Source organism: Catharus ustulatus, chromosome 13 (assembly GCF_009819885.2).
Source record: "Catharus ustulatus isolate bCatUst1 chromosome 13, bCatUst1.pri.v2, whole genome shotgun sequence".
Classification (NCBI taxonomy): domain Eukaryota; kingdom Metazoa; phylum Chordata; class Aves; order Passeriformes; family Turdidae; genus Catharus; species Catharus ustulatus.
Genome location: NC_046233.1, coordinates 18,981,237 through 19,005,582, shown reverse-complemented (window position 1 = coordinate 19,005,582; position 24,346 = coordinate 18,981,237). Strand labels below are relative to the sequence as shown.

The 24,346-nt window shown below is 42.6% G+C and overlaps 2 protein-coding genes across 3 annotated transcripts in view; both read right to left on the bottom strand.

The window, feature by feature from the left end:
* Positions 1-13,695, bottom strand: part of ATG7 (autophagy related 7) — a 79,348-nt gene extending 65,653 nt beyond the window's left edge. The window contains exons 1-14 of one of the 2 annotated variants that reach the window (XM_033071427.1): positions 13,648-13,695; positions 12,981-13,181; positions 12,732-12,786; positions 11,666-11,783; positions 10,774-10,851; positions 10,307-10,423; positions 9,622-9,771; positions 9,060-9,148; positions 8,045-8,166; positions 6,931-7,021; positions 5,512-5,656; positions 4,780-4,938; positions 2,464-2,658; positions 78-281 (exon numbers count right to left, since the gene is read on the bottom strand). In XM_033071427.1, the coding sequence (XP_032927318.1) occupies positions 78-281; positions 2,464-2,658; positions 4,780-4,938; positions 5,512-5,656; positions 6,931-7,021; positions 8,045-8,166; positions 9,060-9,148; positions 9,622-9,771; positions 10,307-10,423; positions 10,774-10,851; positions 11,666-11,783; positions 12,732-12,786; positions 12,981-13,149 (1,692 nt within the window). In that variant the 5' untranslated portion in view covers positions 13,150-13,181; positions 13,648-13,695. Of the gene's footprint in view, positions 1-77; positions 282-2,463; positions 2,659-4,779; positions 4,939-5,511; positions 5,657-6,930; positions 7,022-8,044; positions 8,171-9,059; positions 9,149-9,621; positions 9,772-10,306; positions 10,424-10,773; positions 10,852-11,665; positions 11,784-12,731; positions 12,787-12,980; positions 13,182-13,647 lie in introns of those variants that run through there. The other variant, XM_033071428.1, reaches the window with a different exon arrangement.
* Positions 13,696-15,345: 1,650 nt separating this feature from the next.
* HRH1 (histamine receptor H1) lies at positions 15,346-22,957 on the bottom strand. The gene is made up of 3 exons (XM_033072006.1): positions 22,858-22,957; positions 18,781-18,945; positions 15,346-17,756 (listed from the first exon to the last, which is right to left on the bottom strand). The coding sequence occupies exon 3, from the start codon at positions 17,638-17,640 to the stop codon at positions 16,243-16,245; it is 1,398 nt and encodes a 465-aa protein (XP_032927897.1). The 5' UTR covers positions 17,641-17,756; positions 18,781-18,945; positions 22,858-22,957; the 3' UTR covers positions 15,346-16,242.
* Between the last annotated feature and the right edge of the window lie 1,389 nt (positions 22,958-24,346).

The window sequence follows — 24,346 nt, the reverse complement described above, 5'->3', positions numbered from 1 at the left end:
CCTTTATGAAACACCATTAAAACCAAATAAAAATTCAAGTTACAACAAGATCACCATTTGCATAAGGTTCTACTCACATCCCCTGGTGCTACAACATCATTGCAGAAGTAGCAGCCCAGTTTATAGCCAGGGATATTTGAGAAGAGTGAGGATCCCAGCAGATCAGAAGCAGCAGAGGCATTGCTGAAATGTGAATCACCAGATTCTTGCTGTTTTGGCTTCTTTAGGCCGTGTCTCATAACAACAAAAGTGTCAAATCCCAAGGCAGCATTGATGACCAACTGTGAACAATAAAGGGAGAAAAACAGATCTTAAGTGAGCCAAAAAAGGAGGGGAAAAAAAAACCAAAACCTTGAGGTTTTTACTCACTATAAATGCCAAAAAACCCACACACTGTAGATGGATGAGCAACCATTAACTGCACTGTAGCCATAAACAACAGAGTTTCTGAAAGGTGCAAATTCCAGATGTCAAGCACTTAGGAAAAAACAAAACCAAAAAAAAACCCAGTCTGTTTCAGAAAGTCACAAGCCCTTGTCTTTTTCTGTGCCTTTCAGGGCAATGTGATCCCAATGAATGACTCTAGTTGTTACACAAACTTGTGACAAAAAAGCAACAGCAACTTCAAGCAATGAAATGCCATCTGTTATCCAAACCAATTTCTGCTCAGTAAGGAAAGCAATTAATGATTACTTATGGGCTTCATCTGCATCTGCTTAGTCACATGGGGAGCAGGAGCAGCTGTGCTGCACAATTCCTCTGTCCTCATTTCCCCCTTTCTCCCCACTTTGTGGCAAGTGCACAGAGGAATCTGAAGCACAATTTCAACACAATCATGACTAGCCAGGCAAGTGTAAAGGAAAATGCACTGCTTCATCTGCAGATACTGTTGATAGAAATTCTGGTGCAGCACTTCCTCGTTTTCCATTCTTCCAGCCAGGAATGATTTAAAAGAACTCTGAGGGAAGCTCTCTCAAGAATTAGTCATCTTAATTAGCAAGCTTTGAATCTCATCATCATTCTCAGTATTTCCAATTATTTTGGCATATTCTCTTTTCAGCCTTGAAGTGGTTTATTTTCCTCAGTCCTGAAGTGGAACCCTGCTGTTGAATCTGTCCAGGGCTACAGCAATTAAAAAACTGCATCTTCTCACTGCATGTACCTGTAAAACTTGAATATGGTGTTCCATCTTCAAAATATGAGTAAGAGCTGGTATTAGCAGAAATTAATAATATTATGAAACAATTCCCACTGCAATCAACAGTTTCTCCCTTCTCAGTTTACTGGCAGTAACTATTTTATTATAACTGATTGAGCCTTAATTTAAAAAAAATCATCTGGTTTTGATAAAGAGACAATGGAAAAGTACAGGACAAATGGAAAAGTATCTTTTGGCATGGATTAACAAAAAGAAAAAACAAGCAAACTAACGAGTTCCAGTGCTCAGCAGGAACAGAGCTTTTGACATCTGACATGAGGATTTAGCATTTGAGGGCTGCTTTGTCTGAGGTGCTGTTTTGGGGAAGGACTGCAGGAATGGCAAAGATCATCACAGCACTTGAATGATGAAGTGGGGAGAACAACTCTCACTGCTACCCACAGACCTGGTTTTGTGCATTTTACACAAATCATGACTCATCATGGTCTTATTTTCTCTGTGCCTTTTTGAGACCTTTGGGACCAAACTGTGCAGTACTAGAGATCTGCAGGTGTACACAAAATTACATTTGAAGCAGAGCTCTCACTGAGTGTTTACCAACATAAAATACGGAGCATTTGTTTGGACACCTTGAGATTGCCCTGCTGTGTTTTCTCAGCAACAGAATTCCATCTCCTCAGATCAAAGTGATGGTATCAAATCAACCAACTGTGATGCAGACACACTACACCACTGAGTAACAGAGAAATGTCACAAAAAAGTTACAACATTTATTCCCAAAAGTATTTGAATGCTGCAAGAAAAATGTAGAGGGGCATTGCTGAATAAGAAAACATGGGAGAGAAATTTTGGAGATAATAAAACCATTCTATCCTGATTAAACCAGACAGGATTCATATGAAATATGCACATAGAACTTCATATATTGCTGAAAATTCCCAACCATCATACCACATGGAAGAGCAAGCTAGCCTTGGCAATTCCCAGTTCAACACCCAGCTTTCCAAACTTGCTCTTTTTGTCATTTCTGTGCTGGTTTCAAACAGTTAAAATACTGCTGAAAGACCACTGCAGGTGCAAGCTGCAGAAAGGCCAGGAGGCTTAAGGAAGAACTGATGAAGTTACCAAGTTGCACACACCCTTGAAGCTGGAATTCAATGAAGCCTTCACTAAAGGGACACTGACCTCTCCACTGGCAAACAGAAGCTCATTTGAGCTATAAAGAACTAGAAGTCCATTGTTCAGGGCAGAAATGCATTTGAAATAAAGGAAGAATGAGAGGACAGAAATGGATTGTGCAGTACCTTCCTCTTGCTGGCTGCAATGACAGCAGGCAGCCAGCGACTCTCCCTGGTGTCCATGAGCAGGAACACAACATCGTGGCCATCAATGAGCTCCTCAAGCTTGGCCACATCCTTCTGAGCCTGGGCCATTGTCACCTCAGAAAAATTCACTGGGTGGCCTGGCATGGGGATGCTCATGTTGTAACCTTCAGAGCTCTAGAGGGAGGCAGACAGAAAACCATGAGTTCAGAAGGTAACCTTGTGACTGATGGGTGTAAAATTCAATAAAAATCAGAGTACACATTCAATTCCTGTTTGTCAGAATGGCAGCTCTGCTCCTTGCACTTCTCTGTATGGCAGTGCACTAAAGCACAGTGCTGGAGTTTCTCAGGCTGTATTTATGGAGAACAGACCCAGAAAGTCTTAGCAGGCCTAGGAAGTCACTACATGAACAGAGTGGAACTGCTCCTGATTCCAGGGGTTACAAACATCACCCCAAAGCCAAGCAGCCACATTTACATATGATTATGACCTGTGATTAAAACTTGTGTCCTGGATTCTCTTTCCAGCCCCTTCCCACACAATTTTAAGAGGCTGCAGTTTGTATTTCTGCTGTTAAATACTGACTTGGGCACAGTCAGATGTGCAGTATCACACACTCTGCTCTTTATTTTCAGCTCCTGAGGAGAAGAACAGCCTTGGATGATATTTCTGTAATTCCCCAGCCTTGTGAGAACCTGAGACAGCAAAAAGCACTTCTGAGATTTGTCACTGCAGAGCTGTGCAGATGCTGGAGGAGTTTGTTCCTGTGGCAGAAACATTTCCCTCTTCCAGCTCTTGCTTGGGCAGGACACACTGAGAGCCAATATTGAGCCAAATAAGCATCTACACAATGCATGTACAATGCAAACAATTAATTCACTCCTTTGGAAATGTGTCAGCACAATCTGCCAGCCATCTGCTGGAAGGGAAGGATGGATCCCACATTTATGTTACAGAAGAACAAGCCTTGCCAAAGCCTCCCTGCTTGGCACTGCAGGGAAAATTCAAAACCAAAATGTAAAAACTGGATGAACCAAGCATAAAATTCCATGGGAAGAGAGGAAGGGAAGGTTGGTGGAATGTATTTTTGCACAGACCAATTAATTACCAGCACAATTCAAGGTGAGCCAAATTACCAGAAGGCTGAACATACATAAATATCCCTGAGGATAAAAAGAACCAGGCCCACTTAGCAGCTTGGAGAAGTGACTGTGGGTAATATCTGCATTAACCATACCAAAGGATATACCTTTTTTTCTCCCTCTGTACCATCACCACAGACATCAGGAAATTACTGGGGCAGATTTTAATTTCAGAGTCATTATCTCCTCCAAAAGCTTGTGGTAGGAATACAAAGGTTAATCCATGCTGTGCCTGAATATTCATGGATAACTCATCAAGCCCCGTTGCAAAGTGCTGATTGATTAGATCAGCTCAATTGACACTGCTGGTGACTTAGGAGGGCGATTTTTGTTGAATAAATTAAAATAAATAAGCTGGACACTAGCTGCAGCAAAAAATAGTCAATGTTGTTTGGAAATACTGCGATCCTACCAGAATTCCAAAAAAAGCTCAATCCAGGCATTGTAGCTGTAGTAATACAGACAAGTCTGGCAGCTTCAACAAAAAAAAAAAAAAAAAAAAAAAAGACAGCAGTCACCAGTCAAAGTGGCTGAGGTGCACTTTGGCAGCCAACCAACGGCAAAAAGAGTTCAAAGGGCACATTGGATATATCCCCAAAGAAAGACCTTGCTGGTTCCACAGAATTCCAAAATCTCAGGAACTTCTAAAATGCACCCAAATTATCCAAAATATTTAGCTACCATCTCAAAATATTAGAATGACATTAAAAATGGGGAACTAATTGTTCCCTTTGCTGGAAGTTAAAAACTAAGCTATTATCTTCTAATGTAGAAAATTAAATTAGAGAAGATTGCAAATTTGAGGTCTAAAACAGAACAGGAAATCTCAAAAATACAAGACCTGCTCCCAGAATAGACAATTAATATGGCTGACCTGGCATTACTCAAAGCTCCTTAGGACATCCTAGACAGGAAAGAATTTCACTTCACTATCAATAAACTACAAGATGACCTCATGAACCTTAATTATATTTCATTACTACAAATAGTTACCTCAATAATTACCAGGAGCAAAGATTTGAAGTAAAATATTTCAGTAACCACCAGAACACCTAGGTCATGTTTGTAACATTTAACTACTAGAAGTTGCAATAGCAATTTAAAGTCACTTTTTCACCCCCCAGTGATAGTAACATGGAAATAATGATCTTACCACTCCTGGGAAGATTTTCTGCAGCCTGTCTGCTGCTGCCAGAGCCTTGGGCTTGCCCCCACTCAGGCAATCCTCGAACTCGTAGAGCGGCTGCCGCACGGGGTTGGAGTAGGAGATCTTTGCATTGTCCACAAAAGTGATTTTCCTCACCCCCCAGCCCTAAAGGAGAGCAAAATTTAATAAAGATAATTACAACAGCCTTGGAAAATCTTTTTCAGGAATGCCATGCACTCAACGTTGAGTTTTGCCCACTTTTTTAAGCTACAAAAGCTTTTGGAATTATTTGAAGCAACTGAAATAAGGGAATGGAAAATTTGGTTGGTCCAAATATAACATTTAACAGAAATCCCTCAAAGCCTGCTGAATTCAGTGGAATCTGGTGAGCATCCCTGAAAGGAGTTAGCAGCACAGTTACTTCAAGTGCTTCACTGGGAATTTGGTCTTTATATCTTCACAGCTTATAGTTTCATAATCTCTTTTTTAATATAAATTCAAAATATTCTGCCAAGGTTCTCTTATTATCTCATATTAGCAGGACTTCAGTTATTTACTTCCATTAGCTTCAGATCTCACCTCTTCCCTGCAATCTATAATATAACTGGCATGCATTCTGTGCATTTTGCTGCAGAGAATGCAATTTCCCTCTGATGTGTCATGGCAGCTGGACAAAAAAAATAAAGAAATACAGAATTTATGAGAAACAGGAGATTATTTGTAAGATGAAGGATTTACCATCAAAGTCCTTGCAACACTGCAGCCCAGGGTGCCAGCTCCCAGCAGCAGACACTTGGCAGTCACAATCTTGTCCAAATCCAGAGTAGGGACCAACCTCCAGCACATCAACTTCAAATTCAGATCCACGGATGATTCTGCTAACCTGTGTCATGGAATAAATAACAACATCTTCTGAACCCTCCTGTGCTTCTCCAACAAAGGAATTACTGATATTTCACATGAATGACTTAATTTGGAAAGTTTTTTTAAAGGAGAGAAACAATTCAGCAGTAAAACACATGGGTAATATGAAAAACAAACAGACAAGGGCTTTTGAAAAAGTAACAATCCAAAACTAAAATTTTAGTAATACAATTGATGCAAGCATGAAAATAAAAATGGTGCCTGAGCCAAGATTCCTGTTAAGCTGAGCATAAGATAATTCGTCCATAATTTTTGTTTCTTTTTTAAACTACCTGGTCTCCTGTATCCAGTTATGCCTGCCCTTAATATGAAATATTCCACTTGGAGCACGTGGGCAGTTTTTTGTAGAAGTTTGAGAAAGAAAATAAGGCAGAAAATTGTCTTCAACCAAGGGGCAGATTTTTATACCCAACAGAACACAGGGTGTTAAAATTCTCACCAAGCCAGGCCACCACATCTCTCGGATTCCTGCAAGCTTCATTCCCTCACACTTCATAAATAAAATCTTTTCAGCATTCAGTAAATTATTTGTCCAACAAGGATTTAAACAGCAATTGTCAAGGCTGGCATTTTAACAACACTTCTGTGGGAAGCACTTACAGAATTTACACAATTAAAGAAGGTCAAGTTACCTAAAGAATTAAGAATTCTGAGTTGAACTTTATTGAATATCCATGAAGACACTGAGAATTTCCACAAATGCTTGACAAAAATGGTTTTGCTTGATGGGCAAAATGTGAACCTGAAGTTCAGACCAGGAAGTTTTTCCAAGGCAAGGACACAGATGCAAACACTCTGTATCCCCATTCTTTTCAACCCATGCCCCAAACATTACGGACACAGTGATAAAAATCATTAAGGTCACATTTCCTGAGCTCTTTCCTGTCCCACTCTGACAAATCCCAAAGGATGAACTTTCCCTCATGCTCCTTTTCACAACACCCTGCAGGTTATAGAGTTCAATGAAATTACCACAAGCCCCTAACACTTTGACCAACACTTCACTCAGTTTTAAATAAATGCATTCAGAATTTTCAACCAGAGTCCAAAATTGCCAACATTTCTGCTGCAGGCAGTGCACTGCTCTGTAAATGTCCCTACCTCCAGAAGGGAGGTCCAGACAAAATCCAGTGTCTGTTTTCCTGCATATTCTCACCTAATTGACATTTCAACTTGCTATGGATTAAACTCAGGTAAAGAAAACAATGGGAATTTAAAAGATAAAAGACAAACCTTTTTGGATCCATGCACTCACTGAGATTCACCATCCTTGGCCCCATGCCTCCCTTTTGGTTTTTCTCCCATCCAACAGCTTTTGGACAATCTGTTTGAAACATTTAAAAAAACCCAAACAAACAAACAAAATCAAAACAAACAAACAAAAACAAACAAAGCAAGAAAAAAAAAGAATGAAAACCTTAATATCACAGAAAAAAAGTCGTTTGTTGGACTTAATCCTGTTGGAAAAAAATGATCTTAAATCTGCCAGTAAATAACTTGTATTTTAACCTGCTATACAAATTGTGCTGTTTAAATCAGTTGAAAGTTCCTGGAGAATTTCTTTGCTCTCAGGTGTCCTCTGTGCTGCTTTTGCCTGTTCAGCCTCAAACCCAGCACAGAGCTGGCATCACTCCTGCTCAGTTCTTTAATGTGGAGCTCAGTAAATTCATAATTCAGTACATTTTTCCTATTTCAGTCATCATTTCATGGTCCCTAGACTCCATCTGCGAATTCAGTGGAGAATTACATATTTTAATTACATGCAATTACATAATTTGAAAAATTGACATGTGAAGCATTCAGAACTTTTTGTCTGAGGTAGAGAGATTTTGTGATACTGTCCTGTACCCAGAAATTAAATCTGAGATTGTTTTAGCACTTCAAGTCTATTGCTTTAAAATACAGCTGGATGTGTCACTCTGGGATTAAAGGAACACTTCCACTCTGGGGCAGGTTTTTATCATTTTAAGAAATTCTCCAGAAAGTTTGCATGCTATAAATTCACTATCACTTTTTTCCTACCTGAGGGACTGTATAGAAATTCAACAAGGAAAAAATGGGGCTAATTGCTGTTTTATTGTATTTTCTATGACACCAGCAGGACTTTTCTTGGTTTTCAATTAGAAACACAATTATGGGAGGAAAAACTTGAGAGAATATTCCCTCTTCTTTCTCTGTTGAAAAAGCAACCATTTCCTTTAGAGATATTTAACAGAAATTCAAACAGTTTAAAATCCATTTGAAATAACTTAGCATAAGTAATGATTTCATAGTAGTAATTTATTTTGCCATGTCAGCAGTGATTAAGAAGGAAAATAAAAAGGGGAAAATGTTTTTAATGGATTACCTGGGCTCAGAGGTGTCTCTGGCAGTTTGATTTCAAAGATGATGCTGTGTGTGATATCTCTGACCCCTTGCATGGTCCTGTCTCTGAAGCAGAGCACTTCAACCCTCTGCAGAACACTGCCCCTGCCATTAAAATAAAAGATAAATAGAGACAGACATGCAACTTCTTTAACAGAAAAGGGACTTGTTTTAACCCCCATGTCACACAGATTCAGTCCTGTGCAGGTTCTGAATGAGGCTTTTTGTCCTGGTACTGCACACTTGTCTTTATCAGGTATACAAAGAGAGAATTCCTCAAGTGGAAGAAGATGACTGCTTTGGTGTGAAACAGCTCCAAAGCAATGCCACTGTCAGCCTGTCCTTGCATTTATGCAGCACTGCACAAACTGCAGATTTAGAGGAATAAAAAGCAGAAAAGCACCAGAGCACACATCAGGTGGCACAGTGGGACTTTGCTGTGGCACTAAGATCCTCTGAGTTCTCAATATATGTAATTTTTTCTCTTTATGACTCCAATCCCCAAACATAAAATGAGAATTTTAGTGCCTAAACCCCTTTGAACCCCAAGGCTGTGTAAATGTAACACTCAAAACTATGGAAGTGCAACTTAATTCCAGTTTTGTTACAGCAACCACAATTTATTTGTTAATTCAATGGGTACAAGAAGAAAACCTAAAAATATCTGATTTTTAAAATGTAAGTCTGCTATTACTTGACACTAATTAATTATATAAATAAATTCACAGGTACTTTAAACAAGATTTGACACAGCAGGGTGCAAAGCTGGCATTTCCAGGTGCATGCATCCATGTGAGGATTAGGATTAACAGGAATGTATGACTGAAAGGAGTAAGAAACAGAATAATGCACAAAATCAGAATCACTCCAGGTGGGTAATGTCAAGGGGAAAAGCAAAATCTCAGGTGGGTGATATGAGTGAAATGCCATGGGGAGAAAAACATCTCATTTAGTATCAACCAATAAATAATCTTTGAGGGAAAGAATAAAATAGATACCATTTGTGGGCTGCCAGGATCAGGAAGTTTCTCAGTGGCCATCCTGGATACTGGGATAAATTGCAGGGATCATAAACTCCAACTGTCACCTGCAAATCAAATTGTTCTACATCAGAAGTCATCTATCCACAGCCATTATTTGGCATTTTTAAATAAAAATTCTGGACAGGACAGGCCTACAGAGACATTTAGCATATTTATAAATATTTAATCCATGGTCACACCAGGTTTTCCTCAAGCTTTTGCCACAGCTTTGAGCTTTTTTAGGGACACTGGATGTTCACTGCAATAAATGCACTTCCATTACTTTAAAAACACAATTATGAGAGAAGCCCAGCAACTGAAGCCTTGCTCTCAACTCAAAATTCTGCATTGATTTTGGGATGACCAAAAAGTGAAAGGGCACAGGCCAGCAAAAGAACAAATCAAATGGAAAACAGCATAAAAATCACTTTATAGCCACCCTCAAGACACAACCACTGGGCCCAGCTCAGTATTAGAGCTTCAAACCATTCACAGATTAAACATTTAATTCTACAAAATGACGTAAAATTCCCATTACCTTTCCTCCTTGGTCTTGAAAGAAGCCATCCCACCTTTTCAGCAGGGATACCATGACAGAATTATCATGATACTTGATTAAAAAATAAGGCAGGGCTGTCACCCCCTCCTCCTGGCAGAGGTCATCATAGGCTTTCTGCAGGGCTTCAATCTGGAGGTGAGAAGACAACTGAACCATCAGTTTCAACAATTTTGCACTGTAATATGAAAGAAACTAAAAATTGTTTGACTTTTCTCCTAAAAAATTAACTTATTTTTCTTGTCTAATCATGCATTTTAATGTTAATTTTGTAATTTTAATGAGCTGGCTCAATCAGGGGATGGCCTTTTATGAAGGGTTTTTTTTAAAATGAGTTTCAAAACCAAAGCTATATACATAACTACACATGAATTCTAATTTTTATATACAGTTTAACACATATAGTTCAAAAAATATCTGATATATAGCTTAGCATAATCACATCTTCAATAATTGCTTGCCATATCTGCATTTAAACTGAGACAATTTAAACAATCATGGAACAAAAGGCAAACAAAAAAAACATGGAAATTTTAAAAAGCAAAGATTTTGAAAGAAATTAAGAGTCTCCAATTAATTCAGTTTGTGGTAACAAATAATATTGGGTTTTAAAGCTCACAGAAGTTCTCACCATTGCAGAATTCACAATATTTAGGATTTTGAATACCTGATTTAGTGAGAACCTGTCCCCAAGACAAACAGGTTTCTGAGTTACATGAATTCCATCAGGGAAGCAGAGAGCAGGGTAGCAAAACCAGTAATAGAAATGATACTTTTTTAAATCCTAGGGGAAAAAAATTGTAAAATTACATAATGAAGAGATATACTACATTAAAAAATACATAGAAGTACCAAAATACTTCCATCCTCTGTATATGTTTTAATGTAAGATTTAAACAGACAATATGTGTACAATCCTTCTGGTTTCATTAGTTGGAGCATTTAGTAAAATTTTCAGTTTCTATTTTTACTGATATCTGTAAGGCCATCAGGTAATCTTATATATCTGTAGAAAGTAGCATAAACATACATGAATGCAGCATTATTATTAATGCAAAATATATTAATACTCCTAAAAAGAAATTACTTTGCTGCTTCCACTACAAGTAGGAGACACAAATTATCTGTACTCACTGCAAATGTCAACAGCAGGAACCTGTTCAAGAGCATTGGGTTCTCCAGAGCAGTTCCAGTTTTGATGGATTCCCAGATCTGCCATGGATTGAGGGGACAAGAAGGAAGAAAAAGGGCAGAGAAACACCAAGAGAACATGAGAACAAGCTGCTAAAATCTGTAATTCTTCCAGTTACCTTCAAAGTATGCAAATAAACATTTACTGTGATCTTTTCTAACTGAATTTTCCATTGTTACTTGTGTTAAAAGCATTTTAAAGGTCAGACAACAGGGAATTACAAGGCCACAGGAATGCAAAAAATTCCTAGTTTGGAGTGAAGATGTGCATGAAAACTTTGTTACTCAAGGCAATTAATTAAAGGAATCAAGGACTGCTGAAAGTAAAGCATCTTAAATTTGACTTTCACCTCTCCCCAGGTCGTGACATTAAATTAACTGGTGACAGTGCAGGCAGACCAGCCCCTCCAACCCATCTTTCTTTTGCTTTATCTCAGGCTTCCTGCTACTGTGGAGCTTCCCCACCTCTCTGTCACACAGATAAATTTCACAGATAAGGTTCAGATTTAAATCTGGGATTTAAATCAGGCACTGCTTGGTTTTGGGTACGAAGACAAATTTTAAAAATGTGCTCTACAGAACTCAAGTCCCTGGCAGCTCCAAGAGCACTGCAGAGCTTAAAATTCTCTCCAAGTACAATTAGTTAACATTAATTAAATTAGGTTCTACTCTCTTGTAGACAGTAAAAAACCAACACCAAATTCTTCCTTCCAGAATAAGCTAAATCCTGAGGCTGCTCAGGACTGGAGCATCTCCAAATTTGGGGCAGAGTGTAAAGCACTTCAAGCTGTAGAAAAGAACTGGAAACACTCAGTGATTTGATTTTAAATCTTACCTCATTTGCTTCCTTGTCCAGAAGTGCTTTCTTATCACAGGACTTGAAAGTCTCAAAAGTGTTGGTGTTATACAATGTTCCAAAAGCAGGACAGCAACGTGCTGGTATGGAAGCATTCCTGAAAAAAGGAGTAAAACTCCGGGCATTAACAAAGTCATCATCTGCAGTATCCATCCTGTGGTGTAAACTTAAATCATCAAATGATGAGGCAAAAAAATTAACACCATCTCTAATGAAAACATCTTATGAACATGGGCTGATGGAATAATAACCAGTGCAAACACTTATCTCCATCATGGCTTCAAAGATATATCTGGCATCTGGTTTGCTCCAGGCAGAGTGACACTGAATCAGGGACTGGAGCTTTTAAATTCTGATCAAATAGAAGCTAGCCATACCAAATGGCATTTGCACTGAGAAAAACTAACTTAGGCTGAACTTAGATGTCAGTGTTGTACTCACATAAAAAGTTAGTTCAAATTTGATGTTTAAAACATATCCCAAAGGAAGTCCAAACCAGACAAAAGATTGAGCAGCTTCTGTAGTTTGCAACATCATCAGCTAGAGAAGCTGCTTTTTGCAAAAATCATTTTATTTTTGAGACAAATGAGGTAAAAACTCTACAATATTCTCTTAGTTTGGAGATCTGATTGATTTCATTGCCTCCTTTAACACTGTTCTAAAAACCTGATATTTTCCCCGTCGTAACAGAGAAACACTTTGGAAGAGATTACAGTGTAACAACCAGGGACTGAAAAAACTATCTGAAATCCTCATGAAAGCTGTAAGGGAAGGAGTCAAATTACTAAAAAAGCCTCCCTAATGCCAAAAGCCAAGGAAATGGGGGGAAAAGGCATTTTATATAAACAAACAGGCAGAAAGTGAGTAAATCTGAGAATGCAGAATATTTTAAACTCAACCAAAAGTTCATTTTTTATGACTCAAAGCAGTCTCTTCACTGTTATAAAGTTCATTAAAATGTTATTTATTCTCATGAAGAGTTTTTCTAACTAATATATCAAGTGTCTTCACACCCAAATGAAGGTAAACCACAGCCTGTACTTACATATCAAAGGCACTGAATTCCAGTGTCAATCGAGCTGGCAAACCCAAAGGATCACCTGGACAAAAAAAGCACCAACAAAGCTCCATTTAAACTGAAATACTGAGGTTACTTCCCTTTGTTGCTGTAATTTACAGCATTCAAAATTTCCAGCCATGCCTTCTAGCGTTTCAGCAAAACATCTGAAATATGTCAGAGGCTTAGAGGAGTGCCAGGAGAAACCTGACCCAGAAAAAGAGAGTTTGTACCTACCATTGTAGTAGTAGCCCTTGATGACTTTGGGGGTCTCATCCAGCCGGTACTCGTTGAGTTTCCTCTGGGTCAGCTCGTGCCAGAACCCCGCATCCAGGGCGCTGCTGAAGGGAGCGAACTGCAGCTTGGAGAGCGCGGCCCGGCCGGGATCCCCGCCCGCAGCGGCCATGGCTGGGGAGCGGAGCGCTGCTGAAGGGAGCCCTGCAGCGGAGACAGCCGGGAGTCACCGTGGGGCACGGGGACACGGCCCCGAGCACAGGGACACGGCACCGAGCACCGGGACACGGCACCGAACATGGACACTGACATGGGACCGGCCCCGCACAGCAACACGGGACCTATACGGGACTGGGACCGGGACCAGTCCCACACAGCGACCCCGCACAGCGGGGGCAGCCTCCGCCTCATCCACGCGTGGCTGCAGCCCCGGGGACCGGCTGAAGCCCGGACACATCGATCGCGAGGGGCGCAAGGGGCAGTGCAGGGACGGTGCCGGTGCTGCGACCCGGCAGGGGCGGTGGCAGGGGCGGTGGCAGGGGCGGTGGCAGGGGCGGTGGCAGGGGCGGTGGCAGGGGCGGTGGCAGGGGCGGTGGCAGGGGCAGTGCCGGGGCTGTGGCGGTGCCCGGGGCCAGCAGAACCCGCCCGCTCCATCCCCGCTCCCCCTCACCGGCTGCGCCGCTCGCTCCGCACTTCCCGCATCGCCGGCCGGCGCACACCGGTGACGTCACCCAGCCGCGCGCACATGACGGGAGGAGCGGCGCTGGGTGATGACGTCACGAGGTGCGGTGTGTGGGCGAGGCCGGTGCTGGTCCCCATCCCGATCGCGGTCTCCATCATAGTCCCGGTGCCGGTCCCGGTGGGATCCAGCGGTGCCCTCGGTAGCATCCCTCACCTCGGGCCAGGCCGGCGCAGCCGCGGCTCGCGCGGGCCCGTGTCCGCAGCGCTGTGAGCCCTGTGTCCGGTCCCGTGTCCTGCTCCAGCTTCCCCGGCACGCAGCAGAGCCCTCAGAAAATGCGGTGCAGTTATTGTAAATGGTGACGAAAAGCCAAAATGTGCGCCTGCACTCATGTTTCCTCTCCTGTCCTGAGAACCTGGGGAAAAGCGCGATGAACATTGCTGCTGCCGTGGCTGCCTGCAGCATCCCGGGATTCGCTCCTGTCCCAGCAGATGTCCCCACCGGCCCGGGGAATTCCCAGAGCAATTCTGGAATTTTTGTGCCTGCAAAACCAGCTCCACTCCCACCACACCTTCATCCCTGCACATCTCCGAGAAATCCCCAGACTCGTTATGTTCTCTGGAAGCTCCGTGTCCTCTGACCTTGTTGTGAACTGGAAATATTTTGCAGGAAACCACGCCTGAAATACTCTCTTGAGCCTTGGCCCCTCGTTGGTGGGAAGCTTCTCCATTTCTTACCGTAACTGGCTTTCCTCTGCTTCCCTCACATCCAGAGCCCCTGGAACTGCCTGCTCAGTGACATAAACTGAGAAATCTTCTTGGGTACTGCCTATTTAAATGATCCTATTTCCCTATTTTATTGTAATCTAATAGCGAGAAGATGTGGCTATCACAAATCCCATCTTTACTGTTAACACAGTTATACAGAGATCACAGATAAAATTACTTGAAATTAAAAAAAAAACAAAAAACCAGACAGCTTTATTTTCCTGCGTTATCTGTTTGAATGTTCCTTATTTTACCAAAGGTTTCTGTTGTTATAGTCACCGCCATTTTTAGACCAATTTTCAATGATCTTGCTGAGGTTTTGTCATGTATTAGTACATCTTAAGGTCAGAAAAGGCAATTTTCATGATCAACAGGACAGATTTCTTGATAACTCCCAGCAGCCCTTGGGTAAATGTGTTTTTCAGCACTAATAACTGTGGCTTTTATTTCCTCAGGGATGCTCTAAATTACCATCCATTTTGGCCAGAATTGCTGTTGCAAATCAGAATAGAAAAAAACAATTTAATGGCTGTGAACCTCAGCAGTTGTTTGTGAAAAGCCAGGGATTAGAGCATGTGTTTCAAAGCTTCTGTTCTCTACTCCAAAAGGTGCATTTTACTACTTGGGCAGGTGTTCCTCCTGCAGTGAAAAAGTTGTCTGAATTTTGTTGGTTTTATGTTTTCTCCCTGCATTTTGCCTTATTTCTCTTAGATTTAAGTTTTCCTTCAGTTTTTCCTGCGTGCAACTTGAAACCAAAGTCAGTTAATCTCTGGACATTGCATAATACTCTGAAATAGACTGAATTTAAGTTTATTCCTTTAGCACATTTCCCAGATTTATTAAAATGCAGCTTCATTTACTATTGAATCCTTTAAATGCAATGAAGAAAGTGTTCAGGATGTGGCAAATTCATCAGCACAACAAAAGGAATGAGAGAACTTTATTTTTTTTCTTTGTAACATCAAAGCCAGCTCAGCTTTCAGCTGCACTTCAACATCTTCTTGGTCTCTTTTCCAGCAGTGAGTATTCTATTACTGTGTTTTTCTCCTGAAATATTTGACAGCAAGATTTATGAACTACAATTAAATATAAAGGGTAGAAAAGGTAAACATATTTAATGTATAATTAACTATATTCTGAGAGTCTGGAAACAGCATCACACCCTTCTGGAGCAGATGGTGACAGTATATTGAGCATGGAAACTCTTTTGGGACATAAAAAGTCTACTTTTTTTCCAGCAAAGTTAATGTACAGTTAATATAAGCATGAGATCAAAGAGATACAGTAGGATACACACTAAAACTTGACATTTGATGAAAAGTTTGTGATTTGGAGGAAGCTATAAATAAATAAGGAAATTTTTTTAAATATTTGGAAGTTCTTTCTTTGACTGTGCAAAGTACCTCCACTTGCAAATCTCACTTCACAAGCAATCTTTAATGGAGTAAACTGAAAGTAAAAAATATTTTTGGCCAATCACAGAATTGTGTTTTTTTCCTTTTCTGTGGTTGAATAATTTATAATTACTGAGAACATATATTTGTATCTCCATTTCTGTGATGGAAGTGGTGATCTAAGTGGTAAAAGTTGACAACAGTGTAACAGTTCATATATTGACCTTGAGTTTTTCAGATTCTTGATCTGAAGTTGCTCTTGAAATGCATTAAAACTACCAAATGCACGTTTCCCACTTTCACTAACACTTCTTTATGAATTGCAGTTTGCCAAAGTCTTTTACTGTACCCATCCTGTGAAACTGGAACATTTTGTTTGGTTCAACTCCTGAGCTTCACTTGAGCTCCAGAACCCCAGGCCAGCATCAATGAATGTGAAGGATCTTTTTAAAAGTCGTCTTGAAATTGTGGTTGCAGAGAGGATAGAGGAATGGATTTAAGGTGGAGTTGATGTAGCCCAGCCATATGGTGACCCTGTGCAGTTGTGAGAGCCGTTGATGGTCGTGGAACGTCACCACCATGAACAGCACGAAGTAGGGGATCCAGCAGAGCATGAAGGCTGCCATGATCACCCCCAGCTGCTTGGCTGCCTTCTTCTCCCTGTTGCCATGCCGGAGGGTGCTCCTGGGATGGCTGTGCAGGGTGTGCCAGGTTTTCCTCAGCAGTGTCAGGCCCCTGGAGTCCCTGCGCTCCGTCCTTCCCTGAGGGCAGCGGGCTTCTGTGGGGCTGGGCTCTGCGCGGGGCATCACCTCAGTGAACGTGTGCTCCGAGGCCACGCTGGAGTCACTGTCCTGGCTGTCAGGCTGCTCCTTGTTCCCAGCTTTTCTCGAGGCACATACCCCCTTCTTCCCTGCTTCCTCCAAGCCAGGCTCAGGCTTGGCTGTGCTGAGAGACAAACAGTTCCAGTTCGGGACCTTCCCGTTACTCAGTGCCTCGGAAGCCTTGTCAGGATGGCTGAAACGGAGCTTTGCCTCCATTCCTTGGGGCTCTGGGGAGCTTTGCTTGTCTGTGCCAGGGCTGTTCTCACCTAAGATTTGCTTCTGGAGGCAAATATTTTTCTCATCCTTGGTCTTGGTCTGATGCAGGTTTTTTTCCACGGCAGACCAGTAAGATCCATTGGAGAGCTCTCGGTGCTGGCAGTGTTTTCGAACAGCTCTGAAGATCTTGAAGTAGAACCACAGCATGAGCAGGGAGGGCAGGTAGAAGTTGAAAATGGCCGTCAGCACTTTAAACCAGGTGACGTGGAAAAACTCCGTCTCACACTTGTCTGCCGCCACCTCCCTCGTGCCATTGTTGGCAAAGACGTGCCAGCCCAGGATGGGCACGACCCAGGTGAAGGAGAGCAGCCACACGGCCAGGATCAGCAGCGAGGCTCTCATTTTGGTGCGGTACTTGAGGTACTTGAGCGGCTGCTGCACCGAGCGGTAGCGGTCCATGCACAGGATGAAGAGGTTGAAAATGGAGGCCGTGCTGGCCACGTAATCCATGGAGAGCCAGAACAAACAGGCTGCCAGCCCCAGGGGCCACTCGGGGCTCAGCAGGTCCACGATGTGCAGGGGCATCACGGCCGCCCCCACAATCAGATCCGCGATGGACAGGCTCACGATGTATAAGTTACCCACAGTCTGCAGCTTCTTCTCTGTTTTCACAGCACAGAGCACTAAAATGTTCATGACAATGGTGATCAGGGAAATGCTTCCCAGGAGCAGGCCCAGCACAGCTGCGGGAGCGTTGCTGGAGGCCTCTGTTGTGTTGTTGGACATCTTTTTCCTGGACAGAGTGAGAATCGCAGAGCACGTCCAGGCCTTGGATGTTCAGTCATGGTTTGCACTCCTGGATGAAAATGTGTTGGGTCTTCTGGGGATTTTTATTTCCAGAACTAGAGAAAAGAAAAAAAAATCAAACCATAGTCACTGTAGTAATAAGATAATAAAGCTAAGCTGTGCCTTGTCTTACCACTGTTCCTTTTAGGGCTTTCCTAAATGACAAATTATTACAACATTTTACATACAGGTAGTTTGTGTTTTATGAAACCCCACTAACCAATCCCAAACAGTTTTCATAGAGCTTCATCTATTTCTGACCCCAGAATCTGAAGAAGAAATTTAATTCCTCACAGTTGTAATTCATTATATATCAGTAAACATCTGATCATGAACCATAACATAAACTCCATATTGGCAAACTAATTTAAAATATGGTAGCAAAAAGCAGTATTAACATATTTTGTACTAAATAATTTAAACAAGCCAGTGCTTATTTACAACCTCCATCTGACAGTTTGAGAATCCAGCAGTTGGCAGTCAGTAAGCAGTCATTCAAATTAGAGGTAATGAGTAATCTCTTCCTACACACTTTAGGCTCACACAGATTTCAAACATTTAAAGATGCCAGGCCTATTTGAGATCAAATGCAAAATAATAGGATTTTTCAGGATCAATAAGCATCTTCTGCTTCCCAAGTGCTAACTTCATGTATTGATCCACAGTGCAGAACGGAGTATTCTATATCTTGGAGCAAAGTATCAATTAACCAAATTCTGTCTCTAGTCCATTGGTGAAAAATGTCTGTGAGGCACATTTGGTGCCATTTCATAGCTTGGCAGAATTTATGTTCTGGTAAATCTCTTAAAGCAATAAGGAAAGAAAATTGAGACTGTAAATATATTTGCTCACAGTATTTACACAACTAACATTGAGGATGTACTTCCCTCATAACTCTAAACATGGCCAGAGCAATACATTGCAACAGGTGGTTCAATAATCGGGATTTCTTATTGAAATTCAATGATGCAATACTTCATTTAACTTTATTCTTTTTATTCCAGTAATCAGGGTTTAAGCTCAAATGATTTATGCTTCCTTATGAGAGGTCAAATTCCTTCTTGCCTGGGCTTTACTCACAGCTGGGTGTTGGGAGAGGAGCTGTGTCCTTGGGGCCAGCAGCATCCATAGGCAGAGGAGACAAGAGCACCCTGGGGAGTGCTGTGATCCCAGATTCCTTCAGGCTCTGCCAGGACAATTCCTCTGTGGCAGCTGCTCACAGGTCCCAGAGCCCTTGAGCATCTCCTGAGAACAGGGACAGAAATTACTCCGTGGGTGTCAAGGACAGAAATTACTCCATGGATGGCAAGGACAGAAATGACTCCATGGATGTTAAACCAGAGTGTCTGAAAAGTGGTTACATCCCAGTTTGTCTTTCCACCTCCTCAAGCTGATGTAAGAACCTGGAACGAGTGATTTTCACCCCCATGTATTTCCCTTTAAATATATGGTAAAATAAAAGGAGAGAAAGCAACTTTGTTGAGTCTTCAACTGAAAAAAATAGCAGCAGAGGAAGCTGCCTGGTTAGACAGCTCTCCTTGGTTGCATATGGAATATATGAACTGCATTTGGGCTTGGATTGGATGATCTCTAGAGCTCCTCCCAACCCTAACAATTGTGGGGTTCTGTGAATAAACCAGCAGGATACAGTAAATGGTGTTCACTGCTTCCCAAACCTTCTCCTGAGCACTGCTGTGGTTGGATAGGGCAGCATTTAGGAAGCAATTTGCAAAATTGATCGGGGTAGTCCTGCTCCAAAGAAAGTTAATGTGCCCTTTCTTCAGGAGCTACTGATGTAATTCCTTATCTCTAATTCAGCTGCCAGTAGAGGAAAGTAATAATAATGAATAAATGGGGTTTAATGTTTGCACAGTTTAATTACACCGAAACAAAGTTCACCAAGACAGAACAGACTTTAAAAAAAAAAAACCAGCCCAAAACCTTGAAGTGCTTTGTGGAAATTCTAAACCGTGGCCTCACCGTGAAATGCCTCTTTAAGTTTTGCTGTCTGTGAAGAGCTTTTTCTACAGGGAGGCTCAGCAATCATGATTTGTTATTGTATTACATTTCCAAGGAACACGAATCTACTGGGACATGCTAAGTGGATGCCTCAGTGCCTCATTAGTGCAGGTGCAGTCTATTAAGCCCTGACTGAGTGGGAGTAAGTTTCTAGAAACTGGCACATCTGGCTGATAGATTTTTAAGAAATTACAGCTACAAAGAGCAAAAGTCTTGTTTATTAGACTAAACTTAAGGCAGAAAGTGAGATTTAAATTCAGATGGCCATTACCCACTCTGTGGTAATTAAGAGACATTTTTATTTCTAGTGATTTTTTCCCCTAAATTATTCTTGAGTTGTTGAAAGTATCAACGTGCTAAAAGTTTGATTAATTTCCCTCTCAAAAACTCATTTATGTATTTCTCTGTAGAGGGACAATCCCTCTGCAACTCCTGCCAATATTCAAGGAATATTTTGATTAAAAGTAAATGAAAAAACTTGTAAACCTGCCTGTTATTCCCACTCAAATGATAATGTCTGAGTCCAGCCAGGACAGTTTGGAAGTGTAGCTTCAGTATCCTTCAAGCAGCATAACCAGCGACTTAATTAAACAATATTCTACACACCACTATTTACTTCCTTTTTTTTGCTAAGTAAATTTATTATTTTGAAGTTTCAGCCTTAACCTGAAATTATCAGGAGATAGATACAGACTTTTTTGACTCTGGCTGGCATTTTTTTAACAACTCTCTTTAACACTTGGCCTGTATTCTACGAATATTAAAAAGAGCTAACAGAAAACACATTCCAAAGGATGCTTTGGCCTTCCAAATGTAAGCTCAGACTTCCATGAAACTCCTCTTCCAGCAACTCCATTTTCTAGTTCAAGTTTTTTAAATGTCAGTTTTTCCATGAAAACATCCAATCTTGTTCTTGTGATAGCATTTCCCAAATATGGATTTTTTTTTTTTTTGGCTAAGAGATTGGAGAAAAATCGTGTTCTTGACTAGAATCCCAGAGCTTCCAGATATGGTATTAATTTTCCCTGCTAGTCTAAACATTATCAATATCAACTAATTGGTCATCAATGTGATCTCTTAGCAAAACAGTATTTAAATGTATTTTTTCCTTAGGTGCTTCTGTGCTGTATTTACTCCTTTACTGTAAAAAGGAGAATTTGCTACAGGTGCCAGACCTGTGAAATCACTTCTGTAAGGGAAGAAGAGTCCTTTGATGCAGTAAAGAAACCCATGAGCTGTAAAGTCCTGTATAAACAAAGGGGAATTTCCCAGGAGTGTGGGAGCTTCAGCTTCAGAGCTGAGCAGCTGCAGTGGTGCCTTTCTATTCTGGGTTTGGAACCTGTTATCCCAACTCAGCCTAACAGGACATCTTTTCTACAAGAACAGCAAAAAAATTTTTTTGGACTTCACCTTGTGCTACTAGTGACTCCAACTCCTGACACCTGTAAAACTTGGTGGGTTTAATCCCTCTGCATCTGAAATACAATTAACTTTCAAAAATGTGACTCACCTTGTCATTCAAACATTGAGATCTGGTTCTTTGGAAATGGCTTGGGAAATCTCTATTCACAAAAGTGACAATGTATGTGAATAAGATTGGGAGTTCTTTCAATGGTGAGGTTGATCACTATGAAAACACTTTGGGGATTTACTTGGATTCAGCTGAAGTGAACTTTTGGTGCCTTGGAACTGTATGAAAACCATCACAGAAATGCCTAGATTTAAAAATCCTAGTGGGATTCAGTGAGGAGTCACTGTCTCTTTGTACTAGGAATAAAAGTAAACCCTTTTACTGAAAGATCTATTTTACATCACTTTTTTTCTTTTTTTTCCCTTTCATCTCTATTGGAACCCCTATTTACAGTCTCTCCAATCATCTGGTGAACTTACTATAGTCATTCAATGAGTTCCTTCATATTTTAGCAATAACTCATTGAAAATACAAAGGTTTTCCATTCTAGAAATATGCATCTGACTTAAACAAGCTCCTTTTTTTTTTTTTTTTCCCCAGGCAGTTTTAATGTTTTTTGTTTGATTAAGCTAATAGCAAAGGGACACAGGGTCTCTTACAGCGAGAGTGCCTGATGCCTTGCAAGTAAAAACTTTAAAAACATCTTATTCAAGATTTGCCATTCCTCTCCATCATTCCTGTCTGTGAGGGGAAGCCTGGGAAGGCTGCAGGAAGAATGGGATAAGCTTTAGGGCAGGTTATGTCCCTGCTATGGGGTCAAGCCCCTCAGCAAGTGCTGGACTTGTACTTGAGACAAGACCTGTATGAAAATAATGCATTTATGATTTTTCCTCAATTGTTTTCAGAAGGGGGTGGAGATTTAAGTTCTTCCTCTTTCCTCAGCCAAGCCACCGTTCTCCCTTACAACGAGGAACCGACCCCTCCCTGCCTGTTTTTCCCAGCCATGTACCCTTCCCCTCCCTCACCAGAAAGATGCTTGAAACAAAAACATAAATATTTTCCGGGCAAACAGGAACTCCCGTGAATCATCTTAATTCAAGTGTGGCCACCAAGTACAATGGAGAATCTGGACTTTATCCATCTGTTTCCCTTCCCTTCCTTTCCTTTTCTATCTGAACATCCCCTCCGTGCTCTGCCCCTTGCTGGTCTGACCCGCAGCGCCTCTTCTCTGCTCCGGGGGCAGGAGGCAAGCCTGGAACTTTTGGAGCCGCTGGATCTGCAGCTTGGACAAGTGTCCTCCGGGGAGGGAAGCTGCCTGAGCTTCCTGCAGGCTATTGATGCACTTTTGGGATTTTTCTTCAGCTTGGTTTGCCCCTACGGGAGACCCCTTTCTCTGCTGCTCTGGGCTGGGATGCGCCGGCAAAGGAGCAGCCAAAACCTGCCAAGGGCTCCCAGTTTATGCTGAGAGAGAGCTATGGGAGCGCAGTGTGTTTGCTGGTGAGTGCTGCTGCTCCTGTTGGCTTTCCCCTCCCTCCCTGCTCCTCTCGCTGCGCTCCGGTACCGCCGCAGCCTCAGCCGGGACGGGCGAGCTCCGAGGAGCCGCCCGCGCTCCCCCAGCCTCCAGTGCCTCCAATCCCCAACCCCTCCAATCCCTCCAACCCCTCCAGCCCCTCCCGCTTCCCCTCGGCCCGGCTCCCCCCTCCCTGTCCCCGCCGCTGTTCACTCACCGGAGCCAGGAGCAGAGCGGGGAGCGGCTGCGGCGGCTCGGGCAGCGGGACCGGGCGGAGCCGCCCCTCCTGCCCCGGGGCTGGGCAGGGCACGGCGGGCACGGACGGGACGGGACGGGCGGGGGAGGCGGAGGATGCGATGGGATAGATGCGATGGACGGGGTGGGAAGCGGTGGGATCGGATGGGAAGCGGTAGGAGGCGGTGGATGCTATGGGAGGAGATGGAAGGCGGTGGGTGCGATGGGAGGAGATGGGAGGCGGTGGGTGCGATGGACGGGGCGCGAAGTGATGCGATGCGATGGGATGCGATGGGAAGCTATGGGAGGCGATGAGATCAATGCGATGGATGCGAGGGGAAGCAATGGGAAGCAGTGGGAAGTGATGGGAGGCGGTGGATGCGCTGGGATGCCCGGCCCCGTCCCGCCCCGGCACTCTGGCACGCTGCAGAAGGATGTTCTCCTCTTGCAGAAGGATGTTCTCCTCTAGCAGAAGGATGTTTCCCTTTTGCAGAGGGACGTTCCCTCTCTCCGGGGACGAGCCCGGTCTGGCCGCTCCGCTCCCCGCGGCTCTGCTCTCCCTGCCCTTTGGAGAGCCCCGGTGTGGCTGCAGACCTGTGGCAATCTGAGCTGAGCTGAGCTGAGCTGAGCTGAGCTGCAGCAGGGAGGTGACGTGGGGCTCACCCGAGGTAACCCCAGGAGGCAGCGGAGGATCAGGCATCACATCCTGGTTTGGGATCGTCCCAGCCCTCAGCAGTCACAGGGCTGTCACTCTGCTCTGCTGACCAGCACTGGGGCTGCAGTAGCGGTATCTGGGGTTTCTTTTGGTGGAGCTGCCTTACACAGCGACTTTGAGACTTGAAAATCCCAAATGTGCAACACATTATTGCATATTTAGCTTAACTCATGGTTTTGTGATTCACGTAGCTCCGGTACATCTGCTCTGTGTTAAACATCCACCTAGGGTTTAGAGGATGTTCTTGCAACTAACTTACCAATCTTCATTCCTTTCTTTAAGATCATGCTTATTTCCCCCTCATTTTTAATAATGTTTAGAAATGTGTTGCACAAAACTCTCCTGTGGATTCAAAGGGGTGATTTTGTTATGTAAGTCACAAGGAATTTGTGCAATGATGTTTTTGCAAACAGCGTTGTTGGGCACTTGGTAACTTCATTGTTTGTGAAACTGGTGAAGAGCAACTGTAAACTTAACACAAAATTCCTCTCCACCGTGAGCAAATAGGAGAATACAGGAAATCCCCATGTTCATGCCCTAAGAGGATAATACCCATTGCCAAAAAGTGCAACTCTCAGCAAAGTGTTACATCAATTAACTCCTTTTTTCGTGTTACTAAGGCAATCTTTCTGCTCTTGACTTTTTCCCTGTCCCATTGCAATGATGACAAACCCAATCTCTAAACAGATGTTAGTTTGGGTCCTGTCTCTGGGTATCAGAGCAGGGACCAGCACAACCCAGTGGTGCTGAGAAATAG